The sequence below is a fragment of the Paralichthys olivaceus genome, chromosome 19, assembly GCF_024713975.1.
Source record: "Paralichthys olivaceus isolate ysfri-2021 chromosome 19, ASM2471397v2, whole genome shotgun sequence".
In the NCBI taxonomy this organism is placed as follows: Eukaryota; Metazoa; Chordata; class Actinopteri; order Pleuronectiformes; family Paralichthyidae; genus Paralichthys; species Paralichthys olivaceus.
Window position 1 is genome coordinate 20,077,653 of NC_091111.1, and position 27,914 is coordinate 20,105,566.

At 46.2% G+C, this 27,914-nt stretch overlaps 1 protein-coding gene across 6 annotated transcripts; it reads left to right on the forward strand.

Annotated features, from left to right (window-relative positions):
• The first annotated feature begins 101 nt into the window (after positions 1-101).
• Positions 102-27,890, forward strand: vta1 (vesicle (multivesicular body) trafficking 1). Of its 6 annotated transcripts, none has more exons than XM_069515098.1 (8): positions 102-307; positions 8,869-8,963; positions 13,175-13,302; positions 15,821-15,896; positions 18,591-18,705; positions 22,898-23,137; positions 23,461-23,538; positions 26,547-27,890. In XM_069515098.1, exons 1-8 carry the CDS (start codon positions 217-219, stop codon positions 26,690-26,692), a joined length of 969 nt encoding a protein of 322 aa, XP_069371199.1. In that variant the 5' UTR covers positions 102-216; the 3' UTR covers positions 26,693-27,890. The 6 variants fall into 6 exon arrangements, with proteins under 6 accessions (XP_069371199.1, XP_069371200.1, XP_069371201.1 ...); XM_069515099.1 differs by having other exon boundaries at positions 23,464-23,538; XM_069515100.1 differs by lacking the exon at positions 23,461-23,538.
• Positions 27,891-27,914: the final 24 nt, after the last annotated feature.

The following is a 27,914-nucleotide window of genomic DNA, read 5'->3' on the forward strand; positions in this document are numbered from 1 at the left end:
TTCATCGTCACAGATTAAAATAAAAACTTGACTTTTCATAATAAAGTCAAGGTGGGGCGTCTGAGCAGCCGGTGACGTCACCCGTCCCGTGTAGGCGGCCGCTCCTATTGGACAAACACGCGGAAGTGACGGACTCACTTCTTGCTAACAACAGTTAGCAGCCAGTGTTTCTCCGGTGAACTCTCCGGTGAACTCTCCGGTGAAGGCTCCACAGCCATGGCTCTCCCGGCTCAGCTCAAACCCATCCAGCACTACCTCCGCACCGCACAGGAGCACGAGGACCGGGACCCGGTGGTGGCTTATTACTGTGAGTGTGTGGCTAATGTTAGCCGTGGCTACTGTTAGCATCCGTGTTAGCTTTGTTTACCTGGCCTGTCAGGTGCTAGCTTAGCCTCCACCAGAGACAGGGGGCTCACAGAGGGGGACATGTCCGTAATGAGACAGGGTCACACCGGGGTTTACCCCGGGGACAGTGGCCGGGACGGGTCAGACTAACTTGAGGAAGACATGTCTGTGAGGACATGTCTGTGAGGACACGTCTGTGAGGACAGGGCTGTGAGGACACGTCTGTGAGGACAGGGCAGTGAGGACATGTCTGTGAGGACACGTCTGTGAGGACATGTCTGTGAGGACATGTCTGTGAGGACATGTCTGTGAGGACACGTCTGTGAGGACACGTCTGTGAGGACAGGGCTGTGAGGACAGGGCTGTGAGGACACGTCTGTGAGGACAGGGCTGTGAGGACATGTCTGTGAGGACAGGGCTGTGAGGACACGTCTGTGAGGACAGGGCTGTAACTTGGACTGTCAGTGGAGGTTGTCCAGAGGCCGGAGACAGCTCCTTCTGACGTCAGACATGTGACGTGTAGAGAATGAGCTCCACCCAGTGAGACGTCCCGTCACAGTGAGTCAGAGCAGCACCACGCCCACAGGTGTTGTCATGGAGATCACAGTGAGGGTCCGTTCAGTCCAAACACATCTTCAATGTGTTCTTCGCGTGTTCATCACATGTTCATCGCGTGTAAACTCCATGATGTGTCTGATGAAACACGTCATGTTGCTTTGAATCTCTGGTTCAATCTGTCTACGTCATGATATCAACACATCGACCTCATTGAGTCAAAGTTTTATCTTAGACAAAAACTTATCACCCTCTAATCAAAGGTGGGCGGGGCTCTGTCAGCCACCATGACTCTGCTGTCTTCTGTCCTCTACTGTCTTCTGTCCTCTGCTGTCTTCTGTCCTCTGCTGTCTTCTGTCCTCTACTGTCTTCTGTCCTCTGCCGTCGTCTGTCCTCTACTGTCTTCTGTCCTCTACTCTCTTCTGTCCTCTACTGTCTTCTACTGTCTTCTGTCCTCTGCTGTCTTCTGTCCTCTACTGTCTTCTGTCCTCTACTGTCTTCTACTGTCTTCTGTCCTCTGCTGTCTTCTGTCCTCTACTGTCTTCTGTCCTCTACTGTCTTCTACTGTCTTCTGTCCTCTGCCGTCGTCTGTCCTCTACTGTCTTCTGTCCTCTACTGTCTTCTGTCCTCTGCTGTCTTCTGTCCTCTGCTGTCTTCTGTCCTCTGCTGTCTTCTGTCCTCTACTGTCTTCTGTCCTCTGCTGTCTTCTGTCCTCTGCTGTCTTCTGTCCTCTGCTGTCTTCTGTCCTCTACTGTCTTCTGTCCTCTGCTGTCTTCTGTCCTCTGCTATCTTCTGTCCTCTACTGTCTTCTGTCCTCTGCTGTCTTCTGTCCTCTACTGTCCCTCCACACAACTGCTTCAGTTTCCTTGCTGCCAGGACCGTCCTTATTTACAGTCTATAGTCCAAACCTGACGCCTGCATTACCCATGATGCCACTCTACCAACACTTAAATGATGAATGGTTCAATATTTAATCTTCAACATCAAACAGAAGAAGACGTTTGTGTCTGTGTGAGCTCACAGGCTTCAGAGCTGTGGAGGAGAGACGAGCCTTCTTCTTCTGTCCAGAAACAAAAGATTATTCACTCTGTCTCTGTGTTGGACATTTACGTCTCAGGTGTGTTGAGTCCTAATCAAGTGAGTTCTAGTTGTATAAGACAGGACAGGTGAGGTGTGAGCTCGTACGCTGCAGGTGAGAGAGTCTTTATTCTGTGTTCTGTGTGAACCAATCACAGACTCAGCATGCCTCAGTACTGCTTCCTGAATGGCTGCAGATCACAGGGTGACAAGAGAGAGCGAGAGGCAGAGGGCCTGCTGGGAAATGGATGAGACCAGGTGGAGTGACTGAGTGTGTGTGTGTGTGTGTGTGTGTGTGTGTGTGTGTGTGTGTGTGTGTGTGTGTGTGTGTGTCGTCCTAACAAACGTACGTGTGAGCACAACAAATGTCCTCGTGTCGTTTTTCTGTAGATTTTCTCTTTGTGACATCAGAATCAGTGTTTAACATTGTCACCAACATTCAAATTCTTTTTGCAGCTCTTCTTGTTACAGCAGCGAAGAATCAAGAAGTCAAAATTCAAATGTACAGTTTTTAGTTTTTTTTCTTCGTAAAAACACAGCTGAGAGATAAACATATTAAAGTGTGACAGTGTCATGACAGTGCAGTAACAGTGTAATAATGACAGTGCAGACATCTCGTCAGTTTAACAGCTGCATCGATCAGATGGTTGTTAAAATGGAGGAGTGATTTTTATTTTTTTATTCACCTCTATTTAACAAAATGATTGTATTAGTATGATTATCAGTTCATTCGTGGATCTGTGACTTTGCTTTCAACCTCTGAACTCTGCAGAGGAAATGTTCCTCCAGTGTCTACGTCGGTATTCTTACTTCCTGTCATGTGATTTTCTGGAGAATCTTCAAATGCTTCATGTCTCTAAAATCGGTACAACTGTAACTAAATATTTCCTAACTCTCCATGAGTTGTTTGTTAACAACTATCTCCTGTGGTACGTCTGTTTTCACAGGTTTAAGTTACCACGTGATCATTTACGTGATATTGAGCTTTTATATTTCCTGTTAGAAAGGATCTGATTTGATGTTGGTTGCTGCGTGTTGTGGTTTTATTTTACTGCCTGGCCAAATATAAAGTCGCCACCAAATAAAAAGGTCACACCCTCTAATATTTCATTGGACCGCCTTTAGCTTCTGCGATGTCACAAGATTTATTTCTTTCCAGTGTTGCATTAATTCTCCAGCACATCCCAAAGATTCTCAATGGGGTTAAGGTCTGGACTCTGTTAGTGGCCAATCCATGTGTGAAGATGATGTCTCATGCTCCCTGAACCACTCTGTCACAAGAGCACGATGAAACTGTGCTCTGGGAATACGTCCGTGGCATCAGGGAAGAAAACATCCATTGATGGAATAACCTGGTCATTCAGTATATTCAGGTGTTCACCTGACCTCGTTCTTTGGGAACATAATGTTGCTGAACCTTGACCTGACCAACTGCAGCAACCCCAGATCATAGCACCGCCCCCACAGGCTTGTACAGTCGGCACCAGGCATCATGGGTAAAACATAAGTTAGACCTGCGGCTCTGGTTTGATGTGACTTGGCAGACTGCAGGTTTCCATATTTACTTAATAAGCTGTGATTTAAATGAAACAACAGAGTGTTTCTCCTCAGCTTCCTCAAGGTTAAAAGCAAACACGCAGTGACAGATGGTTTTAGGATTATTCCGAAGTGGTCGTTGTAAAAAAGAGTGTTTTCTTGGCAGACGTGAAACGTGTGGTCGGTGGGTTACAAACCTCATCTTCATCCTCCAACCCGGGACTCCTCTGACAAATTTGTGGTGGCGGCCATTAGTGACCACGAAGTGGTCGTGTTCTGTCTAACCTGTGAAACGGTGAGTGTCAGAATCAAAACAATAAAATCAATTGAAGATAAAAGTCCACAGGTCAGACTTGACCAGACAGGAAGTGGTTTCTTCAGTTGAGAGGCGTCTTTGTCCAGTTGTGTCGCACAGACAGGAAGCATGCTCTCAGACCACCTTGTGTTTTCTACTGAACATCTAGAAGACAGTTGATTTAATTTACACTGAGTGTTGTTGAAGTGGTTCGGACCCAGTTTCTGTTTTGCTCTGCTGCTGTGATGTCACTAAAACTGGGTTTCTAGTGGATTTTGTGGAGACGAGCAGAACCAGGGATCAGACCAGGAGTGTTTTAATGTCAAAGACCAGAGGCTGCTGATGTTTGTAGCACAGGTTTAACTTCATCTCAAAGACTTCATCTGCCCGCCGGTCGAAGTGATTGACAGGACCTGTGGTAGGTTTACGGAGCCTTTTAAATCTGCGAAGTGGCTTCAGACATGACACCGGCAGAGAGGACACAGTGACGGTGTGAGCAGAGCTGGACCAGTGATACAGGCAGACCACTGGAGGTCAGCAGCACCATGTGTTGTGTGTGTGAGTGAGTGTGAGTGAGAGTGTGTGTGTGTGAGTGTGTGTGAGTGAGTGAGTGAGTGTGTGTGTGTGGTCAGAGGGCAGGAAGCTTTGAATCAAGCGTTATCTCGGCAGCGTTTGAATATCCGACCAGCTCCAGTGTCAATGAAAAGCCTGATGTTCTACATCCACATCCTCCAGAGTTTTCCAGCTTCTCAATCAGAGACTTTTGTAAATGCTGCTGTCCTTGTTTTGGTTTGAAAACTCCAGGGTTGTGTTGTGAACCGTCGGTTCAGTTCATCAGTCTTTTGTTGTCCGTTCTCCAACACTTGGCCCCAGCAGCCCCGTCTAAATTAGCCTGCTAATGCTGGCCCATATTCCACCTCCACTTCAGAACAGGCTGATCAATAGTGGGTTGAAAGCCATTGAAAGCCGTGATTTGTTCGGCTGTAATGAAGCAGCATAAATCACCAGCAGCTCCCTGGCTGATGCTGTTTGGCAGCGTTACAAACGTTTTACACTGATTGGATCATTGACGTTATAAATGAGCTGTGGGACTGAACACAGGCCCCACACGTCCGTCTCTGGAGGACGCAGACTGAATCCTGAGTTCTGCTTCAAATGTGTTTGTTTCTGTTTCCTCTGTCGGTTTGATTTGTGCAATTCATCTGGATCTTCGGTGGCAACCGTTACCCAGAGAGTTTAATTAAAGATGGACGATATATAAGCTCCTAAAAGTGAAGCCAAAACACCATGATCGCCCCCTGGTGGCTGGCTGCCATGAACCTCCTCCATGTGTGGTTCCAGACCTCACTGATGAGTAAATCTGAAGGAAAGCAAGCGACCCCCCCCCCGTTCCCACTGGATTTGGAGTAGTCTCTCCCTGTCTCTGAAATTAAGTTGGAATGAAAATTATCAAATAACTCGTTCAAATGAATTCAAATGCAGCCCACGTATATGAACAGGCTGTCTGCACAGTGTGCACAGTTTAAACTCCCTCCTCCTCCTCCTCCTCCTCCTCCCTCCTGACTTTAGGTCACAGACATCGTGGCTCAAACATTTCAGCAACTTTCTGATGAGTTGTTGACGATTACACTGACAGGCTGGTGGAGGCGTTCAACTTTGAGGCTGTAAATCTTCTTGCATATGTTGTCTAATCGAAAACTTTTCTTAGTTTAATTTCATAATTACTCATCTAGTTGTTTTCATGCCTTCAAGCCAGCGACACCCAGTGGCCGGAGACATTATGTTTTCAGGTGGTCTGTCCGTCCGTCCCATTCTTGTGAACACAATATCTCAAGGACGCCTCCTCATCAGTTGGACTCATGGAATAACTGATGAGATGGGTCAAAGGTGAAGGTCACTGTGACCTCATGTAAGCCTGAGAGAAGAATGTCTGTAGACTGAAACTGCACAGGTTGGTGGAGGCACCTGCAGTTAATTCTATTTTTCATTCGGCTTCAATAATGACGTCCAGTGCTTTCTCCTTGTATCCTCATGGGAGAACAAGTCGCAGCTTAGTTTGCTGCTGGCTGAACACAGACTTGTTGCTTAATTAAGCAATCAGGTTTTTTTTTATTCTCTCATGATTTGACAAACTCATGATTCATCTGTTTTTTCTCTAGTTGCCGATTCTTATCCAGCGGATTCTTGCCACACTGACTATCCCCAGAATTTACCTGCAGTGTTTTATTTCATATTCAGACTCTCGTCCCTTCACGCTGTGCTGCTTTAAGACCTGTTATAGCTTTTACTGTGCAGCCTCTGACAGCGATGTCACTCTCACACTCTCGAGCTGCAGCGACGCAGCCGTCCTCCATAATCACGTCCTTGTCATTCATGTGACAGAGAGACTCGGCCAGCACAGATTCTTCATGACATGAGTCTGGACAAAGGAAGGCGCTTCTCAGATAAACTCTATTTGGATATTTGTTGTGATGCACAAATGTCAATATTAATATGGAATATTGATTTGGACAATGATTACTGTGATTATCGCTCAAATGTTTTTGTTTGGATCCGCCTCTGCTGATCTCTACACTCTTAGTGATTGTTGTGAAAGTGCATTCCATGTTTTGCCGTGGCGACACCCACTCGAGCAGTAATTGGTTTTGATTGTGTTGTGCAACCCAATGAAAACATTTTCATAACAAATCAACCTGTAACAGCTGAGGGTTGGACTCCGGCCGGGAAACCCCACCCTGAAAAAAACCCTTTCAGCAGCTAAACGTCTGTAGATTTGTGTTTGCGTCTCCATCTCAGAGCCAAAAGGATCACGCATATTGTGTGAGGGATGAATGGCTTCAGATGCAGTCAGAAGTATAAAGCACCCTTCACTGTGATTGTGTGCACGACGAGCAGAAACGTGGTGCAGCAGAGTGAAAGTGTCACCAGAGAACCTGTAATCTCTGTAAACAACAGCCTGGATGCTTCTTGTGGCCAGTTTCAACCTGACAGAGGAGCAGGAGGAATACTGATGGTCACAGCATTATTCACTGAGAGCAATCACACCACACAATCACAAGTCAGATGACCGGTCCGTTTTAATCCACAGATGAGGAACTGTGATATTATAATTAAAGCCATGTCTGATCTCATCCTTTTATAGACAAGTTTGTTGATATGATCAGATTTTCCAACCGTCAATCACTTCAAGCTGCATTTCTTCCTCTTCCTCTTCCTCTTCTTATATTTCCATCCACCAGTGAGGTCATCATGTGGAAACCCTGTCTGTTGCATGTTTGATTGTTTGAAACCTGGTGGAAGGAAGTGGTATGAATTAATATACTTTTGGAGTTTTTCATATCTTTGTTGATTTCTCAGAGAATAATTCTCTGAGGGAAGAAATCATGTCCACTGATTATTATTAGTGTGTGATTGATGCAGATTGAGCTCAAAGGACTGTCGGGCCCTCGCGGAGGTATGACCTCTCGTGACTTTCAGGTTATTAGTTTTTATGTTGTTGTGAATATTTTGAGACTTTTACAACGACAATGAAAATAAAGCGCAGTAACATTTAATGACCATCAGAGGGCTGACGCAGTGTTTAAATAAAGATGGATGACACGTCTGCACTTCCTCCAGAAATGAAGCCAAAGTAGCTCCGATACGAACGCTGCCATCTAGTGGTGCTGACGGAGCTATCCCCCAGGGGGAGATCAAGTTTCCTTGTCTTCACGTTCCGTCCTCGCTGTCATCACAGTCGTCTGTGTCGCAGTGAATCGTCTGTGAGCAGCTGAATTGAACGTTGCAGTGTCTGTGTGCAACAGTACAGAGGAATTCTTTGTCACTGACGGAATGACTCACTGATTGACTGGCGGACTTTCTTGCTGCCTGCTGCTCAAGCTGCTGCGTGTCTCTCTGCACTGACTGGTTAACTGCCTCAGTGAGTTCATGGCTGCACACTGGAGGGGTTTTTTTTTTGGGGGGGGTGGGGGATACTGAGTGTGGTATACACCCCCCCACCATCACCATTCGGCTCCGTGAAGTGGGACATTGTTCCGTTGATGCTTTGCAGGACAGTGACGCTCACCAGCATCGACTGCAGCCAAACGTGGGCGTTGGCATTGTGTAAAAGTAGCTGAAAGTGTTTTTTACAGGGTCAGTACAGTAAATCACAAAAAATCACTGTCCTCCTTTCAAAATCTCTCTGGTGCTGTTTGGTACCGTCCTCTCATGTCACCCCTCAAGTAGAAAACACTTCAATGTGAAGAGTTGTTGCTTCTCGTGGTTTCACCCTGCAGCTCTTTTCAGTCCCAGCTGTCAATCATGACGTCTCCGCCTGTTTCTATATCGTCAAATATCTGATTCAAACCAAACTGATCAGAGACACGTGAACAAACGTCAGTGAGAGAAGAACAGAGACCATCCTTGACAAACATTTATTTAACGTCCACTAACCCAGGTTACAGTCTATGGTCCACACTCACACCTGAAAACACACGTCACATGACTGGTCATGTGATGCAAACAGGAAGTAGATGGTCTCCTCTGCAGTTGGTTGCTTAGTAACAGAAACTCCTCAGAAGGAGGAACAGTGATGGTGAAAAGTCAGAGCGGAGATTTTCAAAGTAAAACTAAAATGTTGACACAGGTCTCTGATTTAGAGGCCGGACAATGTTTTAAAACGTAATAATGTGGACGGAGCCGCAGTTATCGCAGCTTCTCTGCTGGTTGAGGTCGTGAGGGGATCTAATTGACAGATGAGGGATTGTGGGAGTTGAAGTTCTGACAGTGTCTTCTCTACTCACTGAGGCCTGTCACAGCTCGGGGGGAAATCTTTCTGACCTTCCTCCTGCTCCGCTCGTCTTCGTGTTTGATCTGTTGCAGAGGAGAAGAAAACATCCGCAGCTTGTTGTGAAGAATTCATCAGGACTCCTGTATCGACGATTCCTCCACATGACTCGGCCAGACGTTGGAACGAGGCTGGAGAGTGTTTTTTTTTTACTGAGCAGTAAAAAAGACGTGTCGTCCTCGTCACCTTTCATCTCCTCACCCGTCTCCCCCCCTCCTGTCCTCCCCTGCAGGTCGTCTCTATGCTATGCAGACGGGCATGAAGCTGGACAGTAAAACACCAGAGTGCCGAAAGTTCCTGATCAAACTCATGGACCAGCTGGAGTCGGTAAGTTACAACTTCCCCTCACCCCACTTCTCCCTGTGTGGTATCCCATAGTGTTTTGGGGGGATGGGTGTGAAGGGGAGACAGTTCTGAGTCAGTGTGCTGAACATAAATGTTCTTATATTTTATAATTTAGGAACATAAATGTTCTTATATTTTATAATTTAGGGATTTTAATGGGAACTAAACTGATTCTGAGAAGAACCTTTAATCTTGTTCATTGTTTCACCTTCTCCCTTTAAGGACTTTTTATGTTCAATAGATCTTTTTTCCGATCAGTTTAAAATTAGAAACGAAAAACTAAAATGCGAACAAATACAAGAAACATACAAAATATGCAGAATAACTCGGGAGCATAAAAAGGTGGGGGCCTCTGTTCATCCCTGTAGAGCGTCAACAACAACTGACTGATTGAATTCTTCAAAGCTGGTACAAACATTGGACTCGAGGTCGAGGATCAGTGTGAACTCACTAAACATATCTGAATGACTTGAAGGAATATTCCCAATGTTGACCAGTGAACTGATGAGATGTCGGAGGCCACAGGTCTGGAGTCTATGCTTGTAGAGTCAAACTGTTAAAAACAACCACATTTTGGGGCATTTCACCTTCATTGGTTTTGATGGATTCTGTGGAGAATTGTCATTATAGATTGTTTTCAGGTTAGACGCTGCAGGAAAGAGTCTTATAATAGAAGAGAAAACTCTGCTCGTGCTTCTCGCCGTCTTTCTCCAGATATTTCTCATGGTAAACCTCCGTTTCTCTTATTTCTGATAACCGCACTAGATCCTTCCGCTTTAATAAACACATTACCATCGGGCGCAGTCCAGTGCACATGACACTGCAATAAAACCAGCTTCAATTTGTTTCCTCTGGTTCTTCAGCCTTTCAAGTGCATATAGTCTGTTTAAAGCTGGGTTAGGGTCTGAGCTTTCATCCGACACGCACTCAGAGTGCGCTGCTCTCAACAGGGGCAACACTAATTAGGTTTTATAGGGTTGTTATTATGAAGGACGGAGACAGATGGGATGGAGAGTCCCAACAGGAGTCAAACAAATGAGACGACGTGAAGGAGCTGCACTGACTCACTAGTCCCATTGACGCAAATGATCAGACGAGACATGTAATCTAAATACAGGGGGCAAAGATGACGGCTCCCACAAGTGAAGCCAAATCACCTTGATCGCCCCCTGGTGGCTGGCTGCAGTATAGATCGCTGATTTGTGTTGGTGTTTTAATAAGTTTGGTTTTAATTGGTTATGTGATGTTATGTTAACAGACGTCATGATTGACAGCTGGGACTGACTCTTGATTGGTCGAGCTTGTTACCACAGCTCCAGTCTGCGATCATTACTGCAACTGACCTCATCGGCCCTGGATCTCTGAGGTGACTGATGAGAACCAATCACAAAGAGGACGTGGGTCCAGCAGTGTTTACAAAACCCTGGAGTCACTGGGACGCCAGGAGAAAGATGCGTTGTCCATGTCACGGTCCGAATGAGCCGTTCAGACGCCCTCCTCCTACAGCAACATGTAGTCTCTACTTTTTGAAGATACTGAGCAAAACAGTCTTTCACCTCCATGTGTTCAAAGCCAGCGTTTAACAAACGGGTCACACAGTGTGGAGGGGAGGAGTGAGAAGACAAGGTGATGGGGGGGGGTACTCACTGATCGCTCAGAGCCAAGAGCCAATTAAAGGATATGGTGGACAGAGATGAAAACATGTCCACGCTCACAGCTGCTCCCTCGAGCCAGGTTTTACAGAGGCTCCAGAGATCTTCATTACTGTTTCTCTCACGCACACGCACGCACGCACGCACACACACACACACACACACACACACACACACACACACACACACACACACACACACACACACACACACAACTGCACTCACATCCTCTGCTTTGATGTGTGTGTTTTCTGTAGCTTGTGTTGGTTTCCTGTTGCTCCTTTTTATTAAATGCACATGTTTGTGTATATTTTGCTTCTGCTGCAGGTGACACCTCCCTGATTAAATGTTTTAAACCTTTAATCAGTTTTACGGATGTTCTGAAGGAGGTGGCAATTTGTGCTGCTCACTTTATACTTTCTGATATTTAGTCAAACTGTGTTGGTAAAATATCCAAAGCATCGGCCTGAACTGGTGAGAGAAGGGAAATAGACGGATGGTCTATTTCCCTTCTTCCACCTCCTGGTCAAGGGTCATTGAAACAATCTAAGAAAGAAGCAGGTTATGAGTGAATGGTCTTGCCGCTGTCCAAGGGTTTGAGTCTCTGAGCTGCTCACCCTGCAGGAAAATACATCTTTATTTGTTATGTTGTCTTCTCTATCCAAAACTGGTGACTGTAGCTGGATTGCAGATGTAGGTGTAAAACAAGAAGTTAGTCACCTGGTGCCACTTTAATGTCATTCAGGTGATTCTCCAATGAATCTGGAATCATTCGAGGCAAATCTGTCCATCAGGACAGGATTAAGAATAATTCCAGAAACGTAATGGAGCTGGAATTGAAACGTGTTTGTAGAGGAAGGCCTGGAGGGGAACCACCTGGAGGCCTTACAGCCTGGTCGTACTTATTCTGAACCACTGGATGTGAATCACGTGTGTTGCCTGTGGGGCATTAGTGGCATTGGCGCGTTGACCCCTGGCTATAAAGCTGGTTCAACTCTGGTTACAGCCGTAGACGTGGGTGTCCACACACCTCAGCTCACAAGTTGTATTTATAATATGTACTTTTTTCATTCATCCACTTTTATTTGTTTAAACAGACATGAAATTGATTTGTCCAAATAAAAAAGGAATCAATTGGATCCAGATTTTTCTCAGTTGTCTGCCGCACAAGGAGAAGCCTGATTATTTAATCAGTGCAGAAGCAAGCAACTGTAAAACATTTAAACCTCTGAAGAAGTCTTTTCTCTTTTCTTCTTTCTGAAACGTGGGGATACCCTGAGGTTTTTTCTATGTTCCACTTCTTTATGAACTGTTGCCAGTAGTTGTGACTCATCTCTGGAGCGCGAGCGAGTCAGGAAACAAACCACAGCAGCTTCTCTCTCTTTCCCCAATGACCTGGCACATACTCACAATACATGTTGGACTCATTAACTCTATTTTCCACTCATCCACCACAGGCTCAGCTCTCCGAGGCTTTGCTCTCACTGGGACGTTGGAAAATCACTTTTAAAAATCTGTTACATATAGTACACAGTGGGAAATCAGCAGCAGCCACCAGTCAGATGCTGAGAACTTTAGAAGTTTGTCTGCATAGTCACAAAAGTTATCGTCTAAAAAATATGTGGAATTGTGAATTAAGGTTGTGAATTACGGTGGTGGTCATCATGACAGTCACGTGTTCCTCTTGCCGCCTTTCAGGGTACTTGTTTAAGTGTGATGGAGATAGTTCAGGACATTTCAGCATGTTAGTTAGCAGGATTACACAAAGAGACCCTTCTAGTGTAGTTGCTGTCAGGAGGCTGCAGCAGGGTTAGGCTGAGGGCCATCCTCGTCTCTCACAGTCGGACGGACAATGTGCAGCACCGAGCGATCTCCTGCTGGGTCAGTGGTCAAAACATCTGTAATGGTTTCACTGCTCTCTGAGGACGCCGATTTCCTGCTACTGCTAAAATTCACCTCAAAGTTGAAATCTTAGTCAGAAGTGAAGAGTTGGTCGAACCTTGTGAGTTTCTCTGATCCCAGACATTCCGTGTTCCCTGACCAGTTGTCTCTCCTTCATTTGAAACTCAGCCCAGTGGTTTTTAAATTCCTCTGCTGAGACACACACACACACACACACACACACACACACACACACACACACACACACACACTGATGAGTCAGTGAACAGAGTACCTATTCAGTCAGGGTTCTTCTGCTGCAAGGTACCAGTGGGTTTTTACAAGAAACCTGAAGCTCTGCTGGACAAAGTAACAGAGAGTGAGACACACAGAGACACAGTCAGAGAGTGAGACACACAGAGACACAGTCAGAGAGTGAGACACACTCGTAACAGAAATCCTTGTGACGAGGAGGTGTGGATTAAGATGGAGAGACCCTTTTGTGGGCGTTTTCAATATGAATGTGTGTGTGATGAATTTGGTCGGTGACTTTCTGTGGAGCCAAAGATATTTTACACAACAAACCCACAGTGATGAATATCCCACCAGCGACAGTGTCAATGAAATATGTGTGTGTGTGTGTGTGTGTGTGTTTTCCAGATGAAGAAGGAGATGAGTGACCATGACTCCATCAGTCAAGAGGTCGTTGGTAACGCCCACATCGAAAACTACGCCTTAAAAATGTTCCTCTATGCCGACAACGAGGACCGGGGGGGGCGATTCCACAAGTAAGAGACAGACTCCTCCTCTTGTCAATCACATCTGGCTGTAAATTGTTATGACTGTTATGACACACACACACACACACACACATACACACACACACACACAGACACACACACATCAGACTTTCTGTTTCAAATCATTTTGTCTCCTAGCAACAGACACATGTTTCATCTGATACAGATCAGAGAATCTGCAGTTTGACCTTTGTTCACATCTTCAACACGTGTGTCGGGTTACATCACGTCAGCAATGACGAGGGATTCAAATTTGAATTTCACGATGAGGTTTCTAACACGTGACGGACGTGAAACTGAAGAACTCAAATGTCTCAGGATGAAGAAGAGGAGCCGTACACGTAGAAGACGAAGACGTCCACTTGGGAAGACGAGGAGGTTCCAGATGTTTTGGTGATGAGGGCCGACGCCGTGTGGACGAGCTGTAAACAACAACACTGATCTTTACACAGTTTAGACGCCATGTCCCGCCTCCTGCTGCTCTACAGGCTCCACCCCTCGCCACATGTTCCTGTTGTTGTGAACGAGTCGACGATCTGCTGCCGCTCCACAAACACTCACTACTCGTGTTGAAGGTCTATGAACAACATCAAATGTTCTCCTGTGGTTCAGAGGACTTGCTGCATGTGTCTCGTTACACGTGATGACTCATCCGCCCCTCGCCGCTCCTCAAACCACAGTTGCTTCATTTCGATCCGTGCCGCCCGCCACACTTTTCCATCCGCTCTGGATGTTCACACTGAGACACAGATGATTTCATCCTGTTGTGTGAGAAGATCCCGACTAATGCAACTCTGATGAAAAGTCCTCTGTATGATCCTCTCAGGCAGCGTCTGCTGTTTCTCTGCTGGAGTCGTGGGAAGAAAGTTCGATGCTTCCATTGAGATGTCAAACAAAGCTGTTCATTTTTAAATCCTCATGAACTCTGATCCTGGTTTGAACAAGTGGATTGAGAATCAGTCCTGATTGTGTTCAAGCTCCAGCAGATGGAGTCGGAAGTCTCATGTCAGACTCTTTAAAAGGTGATTAACTGTCAGTTTCATAGCAAATGTAATTGGACCAGTTTATATTTTCTAATTTGAGAGAATGTTGATGGCTCCTCCACTACAGACTCAAGATCCTCCCTAAACATCCAGGATATCTGTGCTGCCATCTTGCCCCAAACACGTCAGTTACGCTCAGTCTGTGCCGAAGTGGAGTGGAGCTATGGTGTCCAGGTCCCGCCCCCACACACCTTTTGACCAATCATGATCCAGTGTCAGCTGTCGATCTTTGTGTCTCAGCCCATTTTTTTAAGGCATCAAATAACAGATTACAACCGAGCGGTCATGTGGTCCGTCTTTATTTACAGTCTGTGGGACAGACACACGTGTTGCATCGAAGAAAATAATAAAGAAATTACCGATGAACTCACCTGGACGTTTGAGTGTCGTTGTTTTTGAATTCTTCGACAGTTCATGGACTCTGTCAGTGATAAAAACTGTCTTTGTGGATGAACGGGACCAGAGCCGGAGCGTGGGGTTCCCACCCCGTCAGTAAGTGTGAGCAGCTCGTGGCAGGTTGTGGAGAATGAATGGATTCAGGCGACAGGTTCTCTGGACGTGTTCAGTGTAAATAAGAGTTGAGAAGCGATCTGTGTCCAGCAGCTGTACTGAGCAGGACAGAGTAACACCGAGGCTCCGCTGGAGGGGGACCACAAACAGTCTGCACTTTTTACGAGATGCAGTAGGACGGTGCTAACAGGACCCAGGCCTCAGTGACATGTCTCCCCCTGCACACACACACACACACACACATACACACACACACACACACACACACACACAAACACAGTAAATATAAAGTCATTTACAGATAAAAAACAGGCCCAAATAGAGTCTTATATACACAGGTAAAAAAATACTTGTACATATGTGACATACTCATTGACTCATGTCCACACACACACACACACACACACACACACACACACACACACACACGGTGGGGGAGAATGTTTATGAGAAACTTCCTCCAACATGTCGAGGCCTCTGCTCAGGAGCTCACACGCTGCACTACAAGGAATTCATTCATTTCCTTTACCTGTGTGTGTGTGTGTGTGTGTGTGTGTGTGTGTGTGTGTGTGTGTGTGTGTGTGCGTGTGCGTGCGTGCGTGCGTGCGTGCGTGCGGTGACTCTGTTCACTCATTCTGCATCAGACGGAGTTTTTAACTTCCTCCTCGTGACTATAGATTCTGTCAGTTAAATCTTCAGGTGAAGGTGACACGTCCTCGATGACAGAGAGCAGACTGATGTCATGACTTTCACTGTTGAGATGCTGTTTATTTGTGAATGAATGAATTTACACTCTGCACACGCACACACACACACACACACACACAGCTCAACAACAGAAAAATGAATTCTTGGTTTTATTGTCTATTACAGATGCAGCGCTGAGCTTTGTGCTTCACACAAATCACTTTTATAAATCTCTCTTTCCTCCTCCTCCTCCTTTCTTGCTGCAGGAACATGATCAAGTCGTTCTACACGTCCAGTCTGCTGCTGGACGTCCTGTCTGTGTTCGGGGAGTTGTCAGAGGAGGTAAGAGGAGGTGGCATCAGTGCAGTACTCTCTCTCATCTAACTTGTTGCTCTGAATGTGTTGAATCCCTCTGCCGCCGATGATTGAATGAATTCTGTGGGAAACACTGGTACAAGCACAAGAAACATCTTTAAATGTGTGATCAGAGGTTCATGTTTCTATAGGAGGTTACGACACACACACACACACACACACACACACACACACACACACACACGCACACGCCTAATCCATCTCGATGTGAATGAGTGGCACACACAGATCGTTCTCTACATCATGACCAAATCTGCCAGAAGCCATTAAAACATCAACAGGACACTTTTGTTCGTGCAGTTAGCTGTTCCACTGTGAGGCCTGATGGACACACACACACACACACACACACACACACACACACACACACACACACACACACACACACACACACACACTCGGCCATCACACAATGAGTCCTCAGAGTGGCCGGTGGCGGTGAGTGCTCTGCAGACGGACAGTCCGGAGTGATTGAGTTTCAGGCAGTAAAAAGAGGTTTTCAGCAGCTTCCCACCTGAGCTGAGCGCCGGCAGTGAACAGGCGAATGGCTTCAGTGTTATTTAACACCGTCGTCCATCGGAAACCCTGATGTCAGTGACAGCAGTGACACTGGGAGGAGCAGAGACCAGGTCCAGACTCATGTGTTGGCCAGTATTCGTCCTACGTTGCTGTGTGGCTGTGATCTTTCTGTGGAGAGGAGGGAGGTCAGGTTTCATTGGAGGATTAATATCTCATATCTCCTGGTTTTATCAGCACTGTCCTCATCAGCTCATCAAAGTTTCCTTATCTTGTGTCTTTGGTCAAGATGTTTGTGTCCAGAGTGAAACTCAACAGTGTCTGTTGAGTTTGTTTCAGCAGTAATGGTCATCAGGTTTCTGATACAGCCACTCAGTGACGACTCTATGCAAGTGTTTGATTCACATGATCTTTTGTCTTGCGGCCTGTAGGGATGAATGTTAAGTATGAATGTTAAAGAACAAACCCGGAGTCTTGATGAAGGCAGGATGACTGGAGGTGTCATTCATATGTATGTGTGAACAAATCATTGCTGCTCAGTCTGGATTTCTAAACTTCTGCGACCATGAAGGGAATCGTAGCTCAGAGATGAATGTGAGGAGCCTGGCCACAGCATTTTGAATTCTACCTGGTATAAAAGGAAGTCACAGCATATGTCTGGGCTAAAGCCGAACAGAGGACGGCTGTTATCAGCCCTGTGTTTCAGCAGGGAGACGTATCTGCATCGTTCCATCCCCCGGTGTGTCACAGCACTGAATCGCTGCAGACAAAGGCAGCGTCGACCGTCTGTCGCTCGCTGCCTGAAGCTGTGATTATCGTTGTCCAGCCTGAGTCCACTAGAGTGACAGGGATAATGTCTCGTTTTACCTTCTACATCCAAGTTTATTGTCCGTTCACTTCGGCAACGGGCCGATCAACACCTCCAGTCTCAGACTGAAATCTAGACTGCCACAAATGAAAAAGAAGCAGAGCCGAAGAGAGTCAACATCAAACAGCCCGTTTCAGAAATGATAAATTAGCTTTGAGGGGAACTGGAGTCTCTAAAGCAAACTCAGGTGTAAGGAGTTTTCACTCTCCGCTGTTGTCCCTCAGTTATAGTAGCACTGGATGGTCCGGAGCGACTCTGACTGATGGTTAGTGTGAGTAACAGACAAACAACCATTCGTCCCTCCAGTTCATCCAAAGCCGTCAAATTTGATATGAGTGTGAATTCAGACTGCAGGCTTGGACATGTGATGCTTGGCATTGTGGGAGCTCGAGCACCTATGCCCTGTACATATATTCTTCATTCACCTCAACTGTGTTACTTTCCTCCATCACGTTGATCATTCAGTGTTTATCTTTGTTCTTACTTTCAGTTTTTACAGCTGTCGTCCTGTTCACCTTGTTTTAAATTCATCACACGACTCGTACTTTAGAGTTTCATTATACTGCACTAATGTTTAACTGTCCCTGGACATTACACTGATGTCAGATTTGTTTTCTTGTTTTTTACTCGTCTTGACAGGATCTATGTCCCTTAGAAATGTCCTCTGGGGACAAATAAAGTGGTTTTGATTTGAATCTGTAATCCTCACACTTCCTGTCTATTCCATTGGCCTTTCTGGAATGTGTTCATGTTGGAGAATTCATATCTTCTGCTCCTGTCAGTCTGTTGTGTGAGTTACCTTCCTCCTGAACTTTTCAAACAGTCCTGACTCTCTTTGTGTGGCGTGATATCACAGCGGTGTTATGTCAGTGAGTGGAAGTGACCCCCTGAGTCACACCAGGGCTGAACAAACATCTCCACCTCAGATCAGACCTGAGGAGGCCATTGTTCCTGAGCTGCTGAGAACATGCTCACTTATCTGGAAGAAGCAGGACTTTCTCCATTCAGTGTTATCAGCTTCACGTCGTCGTAAATCTTCAGCCCTCTCGTCACCTTTCAAACACCTTCTGCTCTTCACAGACAAACACCTTCTTTTCCAGCCCCTGTTCCTAACAACTGCTTTAAGTAGCCCATGTTTTCCTCATGCGGTACTTTACATCAACTGTCCCATACAAGTTCACGGATCAGCTGGTCCTTTGTGCTACCGACTGCAACCTGCTTACAACATGACCAGTAACCCTCTTTATCTCTCTGCCCTATCGTTTAACCTCCACCAGAACATCCAGCACAGGAAGTACGCCCGCTGGAAGGCGACCTACATCCACAACTGTCTGAAGAATGGGGAGACGCCTCAGGCAGGGCCCATGGCCATGGACGAGGACGGAGAAGCAGGTGGGACACACTGATATGGCACGGACAGACACACACAGGGCTAAATCATGCTAACCTGTGAGTTCACCCGGTCAAAATCTGTGTCACTGTGAAAAGTTAAGATCAACCAAAGTGGCAAAAGTTAAAGAAATAGTTTTTGTACAATTTAGAGCGGAAAAAGGAAATGAGCACCGTGCAAAGGTTTGGACGTCCCAAAAGATCTGATGTCTCCCAAAACTTTTCGAAAGGTCTCAGACCTTAATTAGCTTGTTAGAGCTGTGGTGTGTTCATGGTCAGCGATGCAGATTTCCATACTTTATTAAAACTCAGCTCGTAATGCAATTAAGAAGGAAGTTACAGTTTTCCACAAGGTCCATTAGAGGTTCTGAAGATGAGGAAAACTTTCAGAGAGAACTGCTCGAGCTTGTTTTTCGACCTAAAACGAGCCGAAAATATAAAACCACCCAAGAATCTGAGCAATCGACCGATTCTTAAAAGACGAGAATCCCTCCGACGTTTACTCGTAGCTGCTACAAAAGTTATTGACAAGCTGCCCAAGGGTGAAATAATAAGTTCTGACCATGCAGGTTGCCCAAAGTTTCCCTTTTTTAATTTTAAATGTAAAAGTTATCTTTCATTAAAGAATTAAGAAAGTTTCAACTTCATACCTTCAAGAAACAAGCTTTTTTTTCTGACCCACATCATCGTCTGAGCTCGCTCTTTAGAAAACACCTCCTCTGTTGATGTTATTTTGTGTGTGTGTGTGTGTGTGTGTGTGTGTGTGTGTGTGTGTGTGTGTGTGTGTTGGATTCGTATTGTGTACCTTATCAGTTGTGAGACTGTTGCAGGAAAGCCCTGCAGCCTTTGGGAGATTAGAGGTGTGCAGAGAGTAGATTAGTGCTGCAGTGTTCTTACATTCAAAGTAAACCTGTGCTTGTGTGTCACAGGGAATTCAATCATTAGAACAAGAGTCTTTGCATGTGCATGAGATTGTGCTGATATTTTGTTGTTTTAATTCTCCGTCCTCATGGATCAACGCTGAGTCTCTGACCTTTGTCGCTCTGAAGAAGTCGTCCCACACTGTAAAACATAACCTTTAGCAGAGAGAAAGCACAGGAAACCACCGGGAGATCCAGAGGAGATGAACGAGTCGCACCACTAAATCACCGTTTCAGCCTTTAAAGTTCACTTCCTTGTGAGGGACGTGGGGCTGGACGACAGGAAACTGACCTTTTTGTTTGGCTGCCACCGGGGTGGGGGCGGGGGGGGTGGGGGGGGTGGGGCGATTTGCAGTAAATTAGAACAAGTGATGCTTCTCTAATTTACAGGCTGTCGTCAAAGCTTCGCAGCTTCTGTTGGGTGGTCATTCAGTGTGATGTCTGAAGCTCAGATGTCTCTTAACAGTTGTTCTTAATATTCTTAAATGTACTAAACAAGCTCCTGAGTCTCATGTTCCTCCTTCATGTGACGTTTATGAGAAGAAGACCAGCTGATACATCAGTTTGGATGAACTGCACTTTAAAGTTTGAAGAGATCAGATTTTATTTCACTCCATCAAAAGGTATTTTCAGTTCATACAACTTAGATGAAACTAGTGAAAACATCGTGAGGATTATTCTCTTACATTTCTGCCAACAGATCCTTTCACCTGACTCTCACACACCGGAGCTCTGATTCAACAGACTCTCATGAGCGTGAAGTAAAACGATTACTCGGCCTCACGCGGCTCCACAGCATCTGGACTCATTTCCACATTTTACCTTCAGAGCTGGAATTGCATCAAGTGTCTCTCGGGACGACCCCACACCAAACTGGCTCTTATTTTGACATGGACACCTTCGGGCTCGCTCACGTTTCCCGTCCCCACAGGGAAACTCACAGCGTATTTTTCATACCAGTGAACTGAGGTCGACAGATTCCTGGCTCAAATCAACGCCATCTGCTCGTCCACGCCCATGAAACACGGCCTGCTCACCCGTGACATCAGCTCGAGAAACCCTCGCAGCTGCACACGCGTGTACAGTAACATGCACTCATCATGGCTACGTGTAACCACACACTCTCTCTCTTCACTCTGCATTAGGGTCTCCGTGTCAGTGATGTCATCATGACAAGTCTTACAAACATTTAATTAGACTCAAAGATGAAGTCATTAGAATTTGGGGGTCAAAGGTCGAGGGGGCCTCACAGAACATGTTTTTTCGGCCTCTTGAAGATGATGATGGAATTTCTTCACTTGTCACTTGGACTCACAGATGAACTGATTCCCGGGGTCAAAGGTCACAGTGACCTCATGACTCTGGGAACATAAGTGTTTGTAGACTGAACCCCCCCCCCCTCCTGTCAGGAGTCTCTGTGTGCGTCTCCACTGGTCAAAGAACAACTTGAACATGGTTCCTCATCATCGGCATCGTGCTGATCTGTCGGCCAGGCCTCCCTCCGCGGCGCTGGACGCTGCAGTGAACTGAACCAGTTAAAGTGGGTTAATTAACCTCTGGAGACGCTGGGGTTCACACACACGCACCAGCGGTGGTAGTTACAGAAAGACTATTGTCTGCCAGCAGCTCTGGTCTGACGCTGCGGGGGGAGGGAGGGGGACGAGTTTAGCGAGAGGAGAGGAATGGATGGGGAGAGTGTGGGCAGAGAGAGAAAACAACTTCCAGAGTTTAGTTGTAAAACCATGAAGGACGTGTTCTGTGACCCGGCTGTCTGAGAGGAATGTCTTTAGAGGGTCCAGATGTCCATGTTGTCCAGTGTCTCTTCTAAACCTGTTTATTCATCAAGATCCATGATGCAAATTCTGGATCCACAAAATGAAACGAGTTCTTTCTTCACGAGTTTACTAGAAACCTGTTGTGGAGCTTTTGTGTGATCAGGATGAAAACAACACATTAAGAGGACTGATGTGTCCAAACCTGTAACTACCACCAGTCTGCAGCTGAGATGATGTGACGTGGCCTCCGATGTAAGTTGTTTAAAGTTGGAGGGACGGTTCTAGTTCTAGTTCATCTTGCGTTGTCGCTCAGTCGTAACAAGGTGAGAGAAATTTTCCCCAAACAGATCCACCAAAACACGTTTAATTCTAATGTCACATGATCCGTCAAACCGGTCGAGCGTCTCGTCTTTCAACATCTTCCAACATGTCGTCATCCTCTGTGCGCGAGTCCAGGAATGAAAGTGAAAACTGTGGATCACCAAAGTCAAACAACTTAATAAAAGTGTGTCAGGTGTGATGTTTGTCGCCCGTCCTGCCTGTGAGGCAGTAATGACAGAGGCTGGGGTTTGACACGGTGTCGAGTTCAGCCCATGTCTGCAAATCAACGCCAACAAGTTGAATCTGTCAAAATATTTCTGGCAGTGAGGAAATGTTTTCTTTGTGTCGGGTGTGGTTGCTGAGAGAAGGAACGTGTCCAGCGTCAGGCTCATGTTGGACAGATGTAAACACAGCAGGCTGGAACTTTTCTTTCTTCAGAGTCTCTTCATCTTAGATTCATTTCAACGTTGTCCTCAAACACGACTGTCACTGTCACTGCTCCGTCCACACGCTGGACTCCTCTTGTGATCAGGAGTCTCAGTTGTTGTGAGCTCACACTCTGTCACCAGAGGAAACCCGACTGATCCCAGAACAGTTAATCACAAAGACACATGAATAGTTTATTATCCATCAATGTGATTTACAGTTTGTGTTTGATCTCATCTCTGTTCTTTCAAACTATTTATATTTTTGCTCGTCACCTGATGTCTCTGATGAGGGAACTGTTTTCTGTGTGATGAGGAGCTTTAAGCTCCATTCAGAATTTCTTTCTGTGCCAGCAAAGCTTCATTTCTGCAGCTTAACGTTTCATTTCTGTTCTGGCGCTGACTCGTCAGTGTAAGCCGAGGCCGAGGCCGAGCAATTACACCAACATGTCAGGAATTAGCAGCCTGCAGTTGTTCGGGCGATGGTGTAATTGTGTGACTTATCTGATGATGAGATGTGAGGAGCTGCTTCCACTGTCTTTTCTAATGATGCATCACATGGACTTGATTCTGACACCAGGACAAAGTTATTAGCTCCAACACATGGTTTCCCCACATGTTTCATTTCCTCTGCTACAGTTTCTGCGTGTGTTGTTGTAGCGCTCACACAAATCACAAGTCTGTGGAGTTTGATCCAAACTTTGATTGACTCACAGAGAGAGAGTGACCCCTCGTCTTTGTTTTCTCTACGTAGACGAGTTCGGAGCTGCAGGATTCTCAGGCCCCTCCCAGGGCGGATCCTTCAGGGGAGCTCCTCCTTCTCAGTCCTATGACGACCAGGACAAGAGCTCGGATCCAGGTCCGGCCCCTGGGATCGGATTTACCCCGAGTCCGGGACCATCGGGTCCCCCCACCAGCAACTACAACAACATCCACATCCCACCAGGGGCCCACGCTCCGGCCAACACTCCAGCTGAGCTGCCTCCACCTGCAGGTACGAGACTCTGCTGCTAGTGATTTACAAATCTATACAAGATTAACGTGCACATGTAAAACTGCTCACATCTCAAACAGTTCAAACAATTCATGTCCTTTTACATTTTGAGCTTTGACTTCACAGATGTAATGTTCAAACAGCTTCCTGTGTGTTTTTCATGTTCGTTAACATACGTGTAGGCGTATCCAAGTGTATCAGACCCTCCGTACACACGTGTGTAAATAAACACAAGCTAATCTTTAGAGCCCGACTCTGAATCCAGAACGTTCCCACACTCAGCTTCTCTGAGCCATGACTCGTTGTGTTTGTGTGTGGACCAGCAGAAGGAGTTAAACCAGTGCCTTTGCCTCGCTCGGTGCCCACTGTCGACCCCACACTGCTCAACGCCCAACAGCAGGGTGAGAGGATGCACACGCACACACACATTCACACACACACACACACACACACACACACACACACCTTTGTAAAGTAGCTCAGGTCTCAGACCTGTGCTTGTGTAAACTCGTCTCTGTGATGAGCTGTCAGCTGCTCCTGGATCAGTGATGATCAAACCTTTGTGCAGGTCTTCAGCTGACCGCTGCACCGACAGACCTTTATATTCCTGTAAAGCTTCGTCTGCATGTTCAGCAGAACAGATGAAGTGAATAATTCAGCCTCCTCTTAGATTAATAGAGGTTTTCTCCTTTCAGGCCTTCACAGGGTGAAGTCAGTCGTGTCCGAGCGACTCGGGCGATTACACTTCTCTTTTGTCCAGAAGCCGATACGTTTAAACTGAAAAGGCTTATTTGAGGAATTCATTAGGCTCGAGTAAAACATTTCAAACAGACTTTTTAGAAGTTCTATCAAAGCAGTTGTGTCCACGTGAGCTGTGCATGTTAGCGACGTTAAGAGGAGAACTGGTCCAGCAGCAGGTCTTTGTCTCTCAGTGTAAAAGTGACCTGCAGCAGTTCAGCTTCACCACAGACTAACTCTGATCTACTGTAAACCTGAAATCATGATGTTTAACATTCACGTCTCTCTGAGTCCCATCCTCCACATCTCTCTCGTCGCGGAGCGTTGTGGTTTCTGGACGTCTTCCACCTCTCTGCTGACTCTCTCACTTCATTTTTCCATTATTTTCTCCCCTCCCCCTCCTGCTCCTCTCATCGCTCCCCATCCTCCAAAGTTTGCACTCAGCATTTTCTCGAGTCCTTTCCAGCTCTTTGGAGGACAGAGGGAATCAGCCCGGGGATTAGGGGCTTATGCTGCAGCATTATTCAGTCTTTTTTTTTTCTGTTCCTCTGCAGGACGTTTTTAAGAGCAGAGGTTTCAGAGGTTTCAGAGTTTTACGAGCGTTATTAGTCCGAGAGAGGAATCATGTGTTGCTCAGTTTTTTCTGCCTGCACTGGTTCTCAAAGGGGGGTCCAGGGACCTTTATAGGGTCTCAACATGTTCACTTGAAAGTAAAAGAGTAATTTGATGTCATTATTATTTCATGTGCTAGACATTAACTCCGTGAGATTCTGGCTGTGTGGATCTGAGGATTTATCGTTGAAATATATTTGTCGCTGCGCTGCAGAGATCACAGCCCAAAATAAACGAGTGGCGAACTCACGATCACGAAGAATCCAAGTGATTGTTTGTCGGGAGGTTTGAAGTCCGACAATGGTTTTCATGTCTTTTTGAATAAGAACGTGTCTTTAAAAGTCTGCATTTACTTGTGTTTGTGAAACTTTAAGTTGAATCAACTCTTTGTGAAGATCCTGCAGGTGAAATGGGACATGTCCTCATCTGAAGGACGTTTTCGTCTTCAGGGACAAAGATCAGTGGAGGATCAGCTTTATTCTCACTTTGAAACAGTTCCTGAAGGAAGTGAGGATCAGTCACATCATCATTAACTTCTCTCAGACCTGCACTGACGTTCTGACGTGTTCCTCACATGTTCCTGAGCAAACGAGACTCTATCTGGTGGACAGATGGAAATCATTGTCTCCAGACTCAGAACCCCTGAAGCAGAGTGGCTGAATATTGTTCTTCAAACCGCAGAGATGCATTTTGAGTTTGTGTAAATGCAGCGGTGATCCACAGCTGAGGAAATGAAAGTGTTTTATATGGAGAATGTGTCTCGTCCCAGGCTGGGTCTCATGTTCTGTTTGTGGGACGGGACCAGGCATGGTGCGAGTTAGAGACTGTCCTCTTGGGAAGGGAAGGACGGATCGAGATGGGGAGCGATATTGAAGAAGAAGAGGAGCAAAGAAAGCAAAGAAACAAAGAGGAGGGATGAAGAAATAAAAAGAGAGGAGATAAAGGAGGATCAGAAAACTTTGGTCTGAATGTTGAGAAGAGAATCATGTGTTCAACAAGGGAGGAGAGATACAGATGTTTGTCTTTATGAAACACTGAGAGTGAATTGAGTTTGGTTTTCCATCCTTTTGAATATAGAGCAGCCAGAGACATTCAGAGACATTTATTCGTTCTGACAGAGGACACTTCTGTTCTTATGACATCACACGTGAAGAGGAGTTTTTGAGACTCTGTGTTTGTTCTCCACCACCTCCTGAAACACCGGCTGCTCTCTGAGTGTCTGATCCACACAGTCTCCTGCTGTCTTCTTCAGGTCTGAAAGACAAATGTCAGAAAATGTCTTCTCAGAATTTTCTGGACATTTCCCGGACTTCATGTCACTTCTACGTGTTTGGTAAAAAAATGTATGTGAGGAGTGGAATCCTCTCGTATCCAAAGCAGACGAGTGTGAGACCGAGGGTGGATGTGAACTGTGCGTTTCCTGCAGGATCGCCTGTCGTCCTCAGAGACTCCGATGGGTGGAGGCCTGTGAGCGAAATCAGCTGCAGAAACAAAGACGCTCAAAGAAAAAAGTGTAGTTTTTAGGTTAAGGTTCATTTATTCACACAGAGACTTTAGAGAGAGAGAAACCTGCGAGCAGGAAATGGAGAATAAATCACGTTAGATGATGTGACACTGGAAAACCAAAGAAAAGTAGAAGCAGTTCAATTAGCGTCTGGTTTGTTTTATTGTTTTCATTTATTTCATTTGTCTCACGAGCTCAAAACGTTTGGACGACTCGTCGTCTCATGTCTCGAACTCTGACGCTGTCCAACATCTTCTAATCTTTGATTCCTTGTGGTTGTTTTTCTCTGCTGAGCTGCTCTGCAGGTTGGTCTTCATTATAAATTACCCACAATCCCCTGAGAGCTGACAGGTGTTAATGGGAAGCTGGTTTCCATGACGCAGGTTTACCTGAACTCCAGATGAGATGAATCTCTTCCTGTTCCTCAGAAGTGCTGATGTTCTGTTTTTCAATAGGATCTGACTTCCCCCTCTTTTCTCTGCTCCCTCCTCTTCTTGTCTTTTCTCTCTCTCTCTCTCTTTTTCTCTCTCCTCCCTCTGTCCATCCTGACTCCAGGCGGCGTCCACCTCACCCCGGAGGACTTCACCAAGGCCCAGAAGTTGTGTAAGTACGCGGGCAGCGCCCTGCAGTACGAGGACGTCGGCACGGCGATCCAGAACCTCCAGAAAGCTCTGAAACTTCTGATGAGCGGCAAAGAATGAAGCCTTTGTCCTTCTCCAATCTGATCCTCCATCATCCCTCCTTCCTCCATCCCCCTCTTTTCTCCAGAGCAGCGCCACTGATGTGGCACACACTAACACACACACACACACACACACTCACACACTAACACACACACTGACACACTAACACACTGAGTGCGTCCTGTTCAGTTTGCTGTCAGAGGAGGACATGATGGAAATCAGTCTGCAACAATAGCTGCCTGTGTCTGACTCTCCGACTCTCCGACTCTCTGACTCACTGACTCACTGACTCTCCGACTCACCGACTCACTGACTCTCCGACTCTCCGACTCACCGACTCACCGACTCTCCGACTCACTGACTCACTGACTCTCCGACTCACCGACTCACCGACTCTCCGACTCTCCGACTCACCGACTCACCGACTCTCCGACTCACCGACTCTCCGACTCACCGACTCTCCGACTCTCCGACTCACCGACTCACCGACTCTCCGACTCTCTGACTCTCCGACTCACCGACTCACTGACTCTCTGACTCTCCGACTCACCGACTCACTGACTCTCTGACTCTCCGACTCACCGACTCACCGACTCTCCGACTCTCCGACTCACCGACTCACCGACTCTCCGACTCACCGACTCTCCGACTCACCGACTCTCCGACTCTCCGACTCACCGACTCACCGACTCTCCGACTCTCTGACTCTCCGACTCACCGACTCACTGACTCTCTGACTCTCCGACTCACCGACTCACTGACTCACTGACTCTCCGACTCACTTCACCAGATGAGTCTCAAAAACTCCACATTAATAATAAAAGTATTTTCTTGTCAAATCCGAATGTTTTCCACCGACTTCACGCAGATTCAACAGAAAACTGCGTCGAGTCGAGTCGATATCTTTGAGTTCAGTCGCTTCAGCTCAGACGTTGAAGATCAGAGGGTGAAGGGAAACGAATTAAAAAAACTGCTGTTTGCTGCTGGGTGTCTCCAGGGGGCGCTAATTCACGTGTCATCACTTTCTCTGTATGTTGATTATACCTGAGGTGGAAGAGGAGGTTTTCCTGGTCATGTAACATGTACACATATGTAACATGTTTCTCAGAACTTATTTTAGTGGGATTTGGGGTTTTTGGTTTTTACAGTTTCAGAATCTCGTCACTTGTCAGAATCAAAGCGATTCAAAGAGATTTAAATAAAATATTTGAAATGATGCTGTGAAGACGACTCTTGTGTT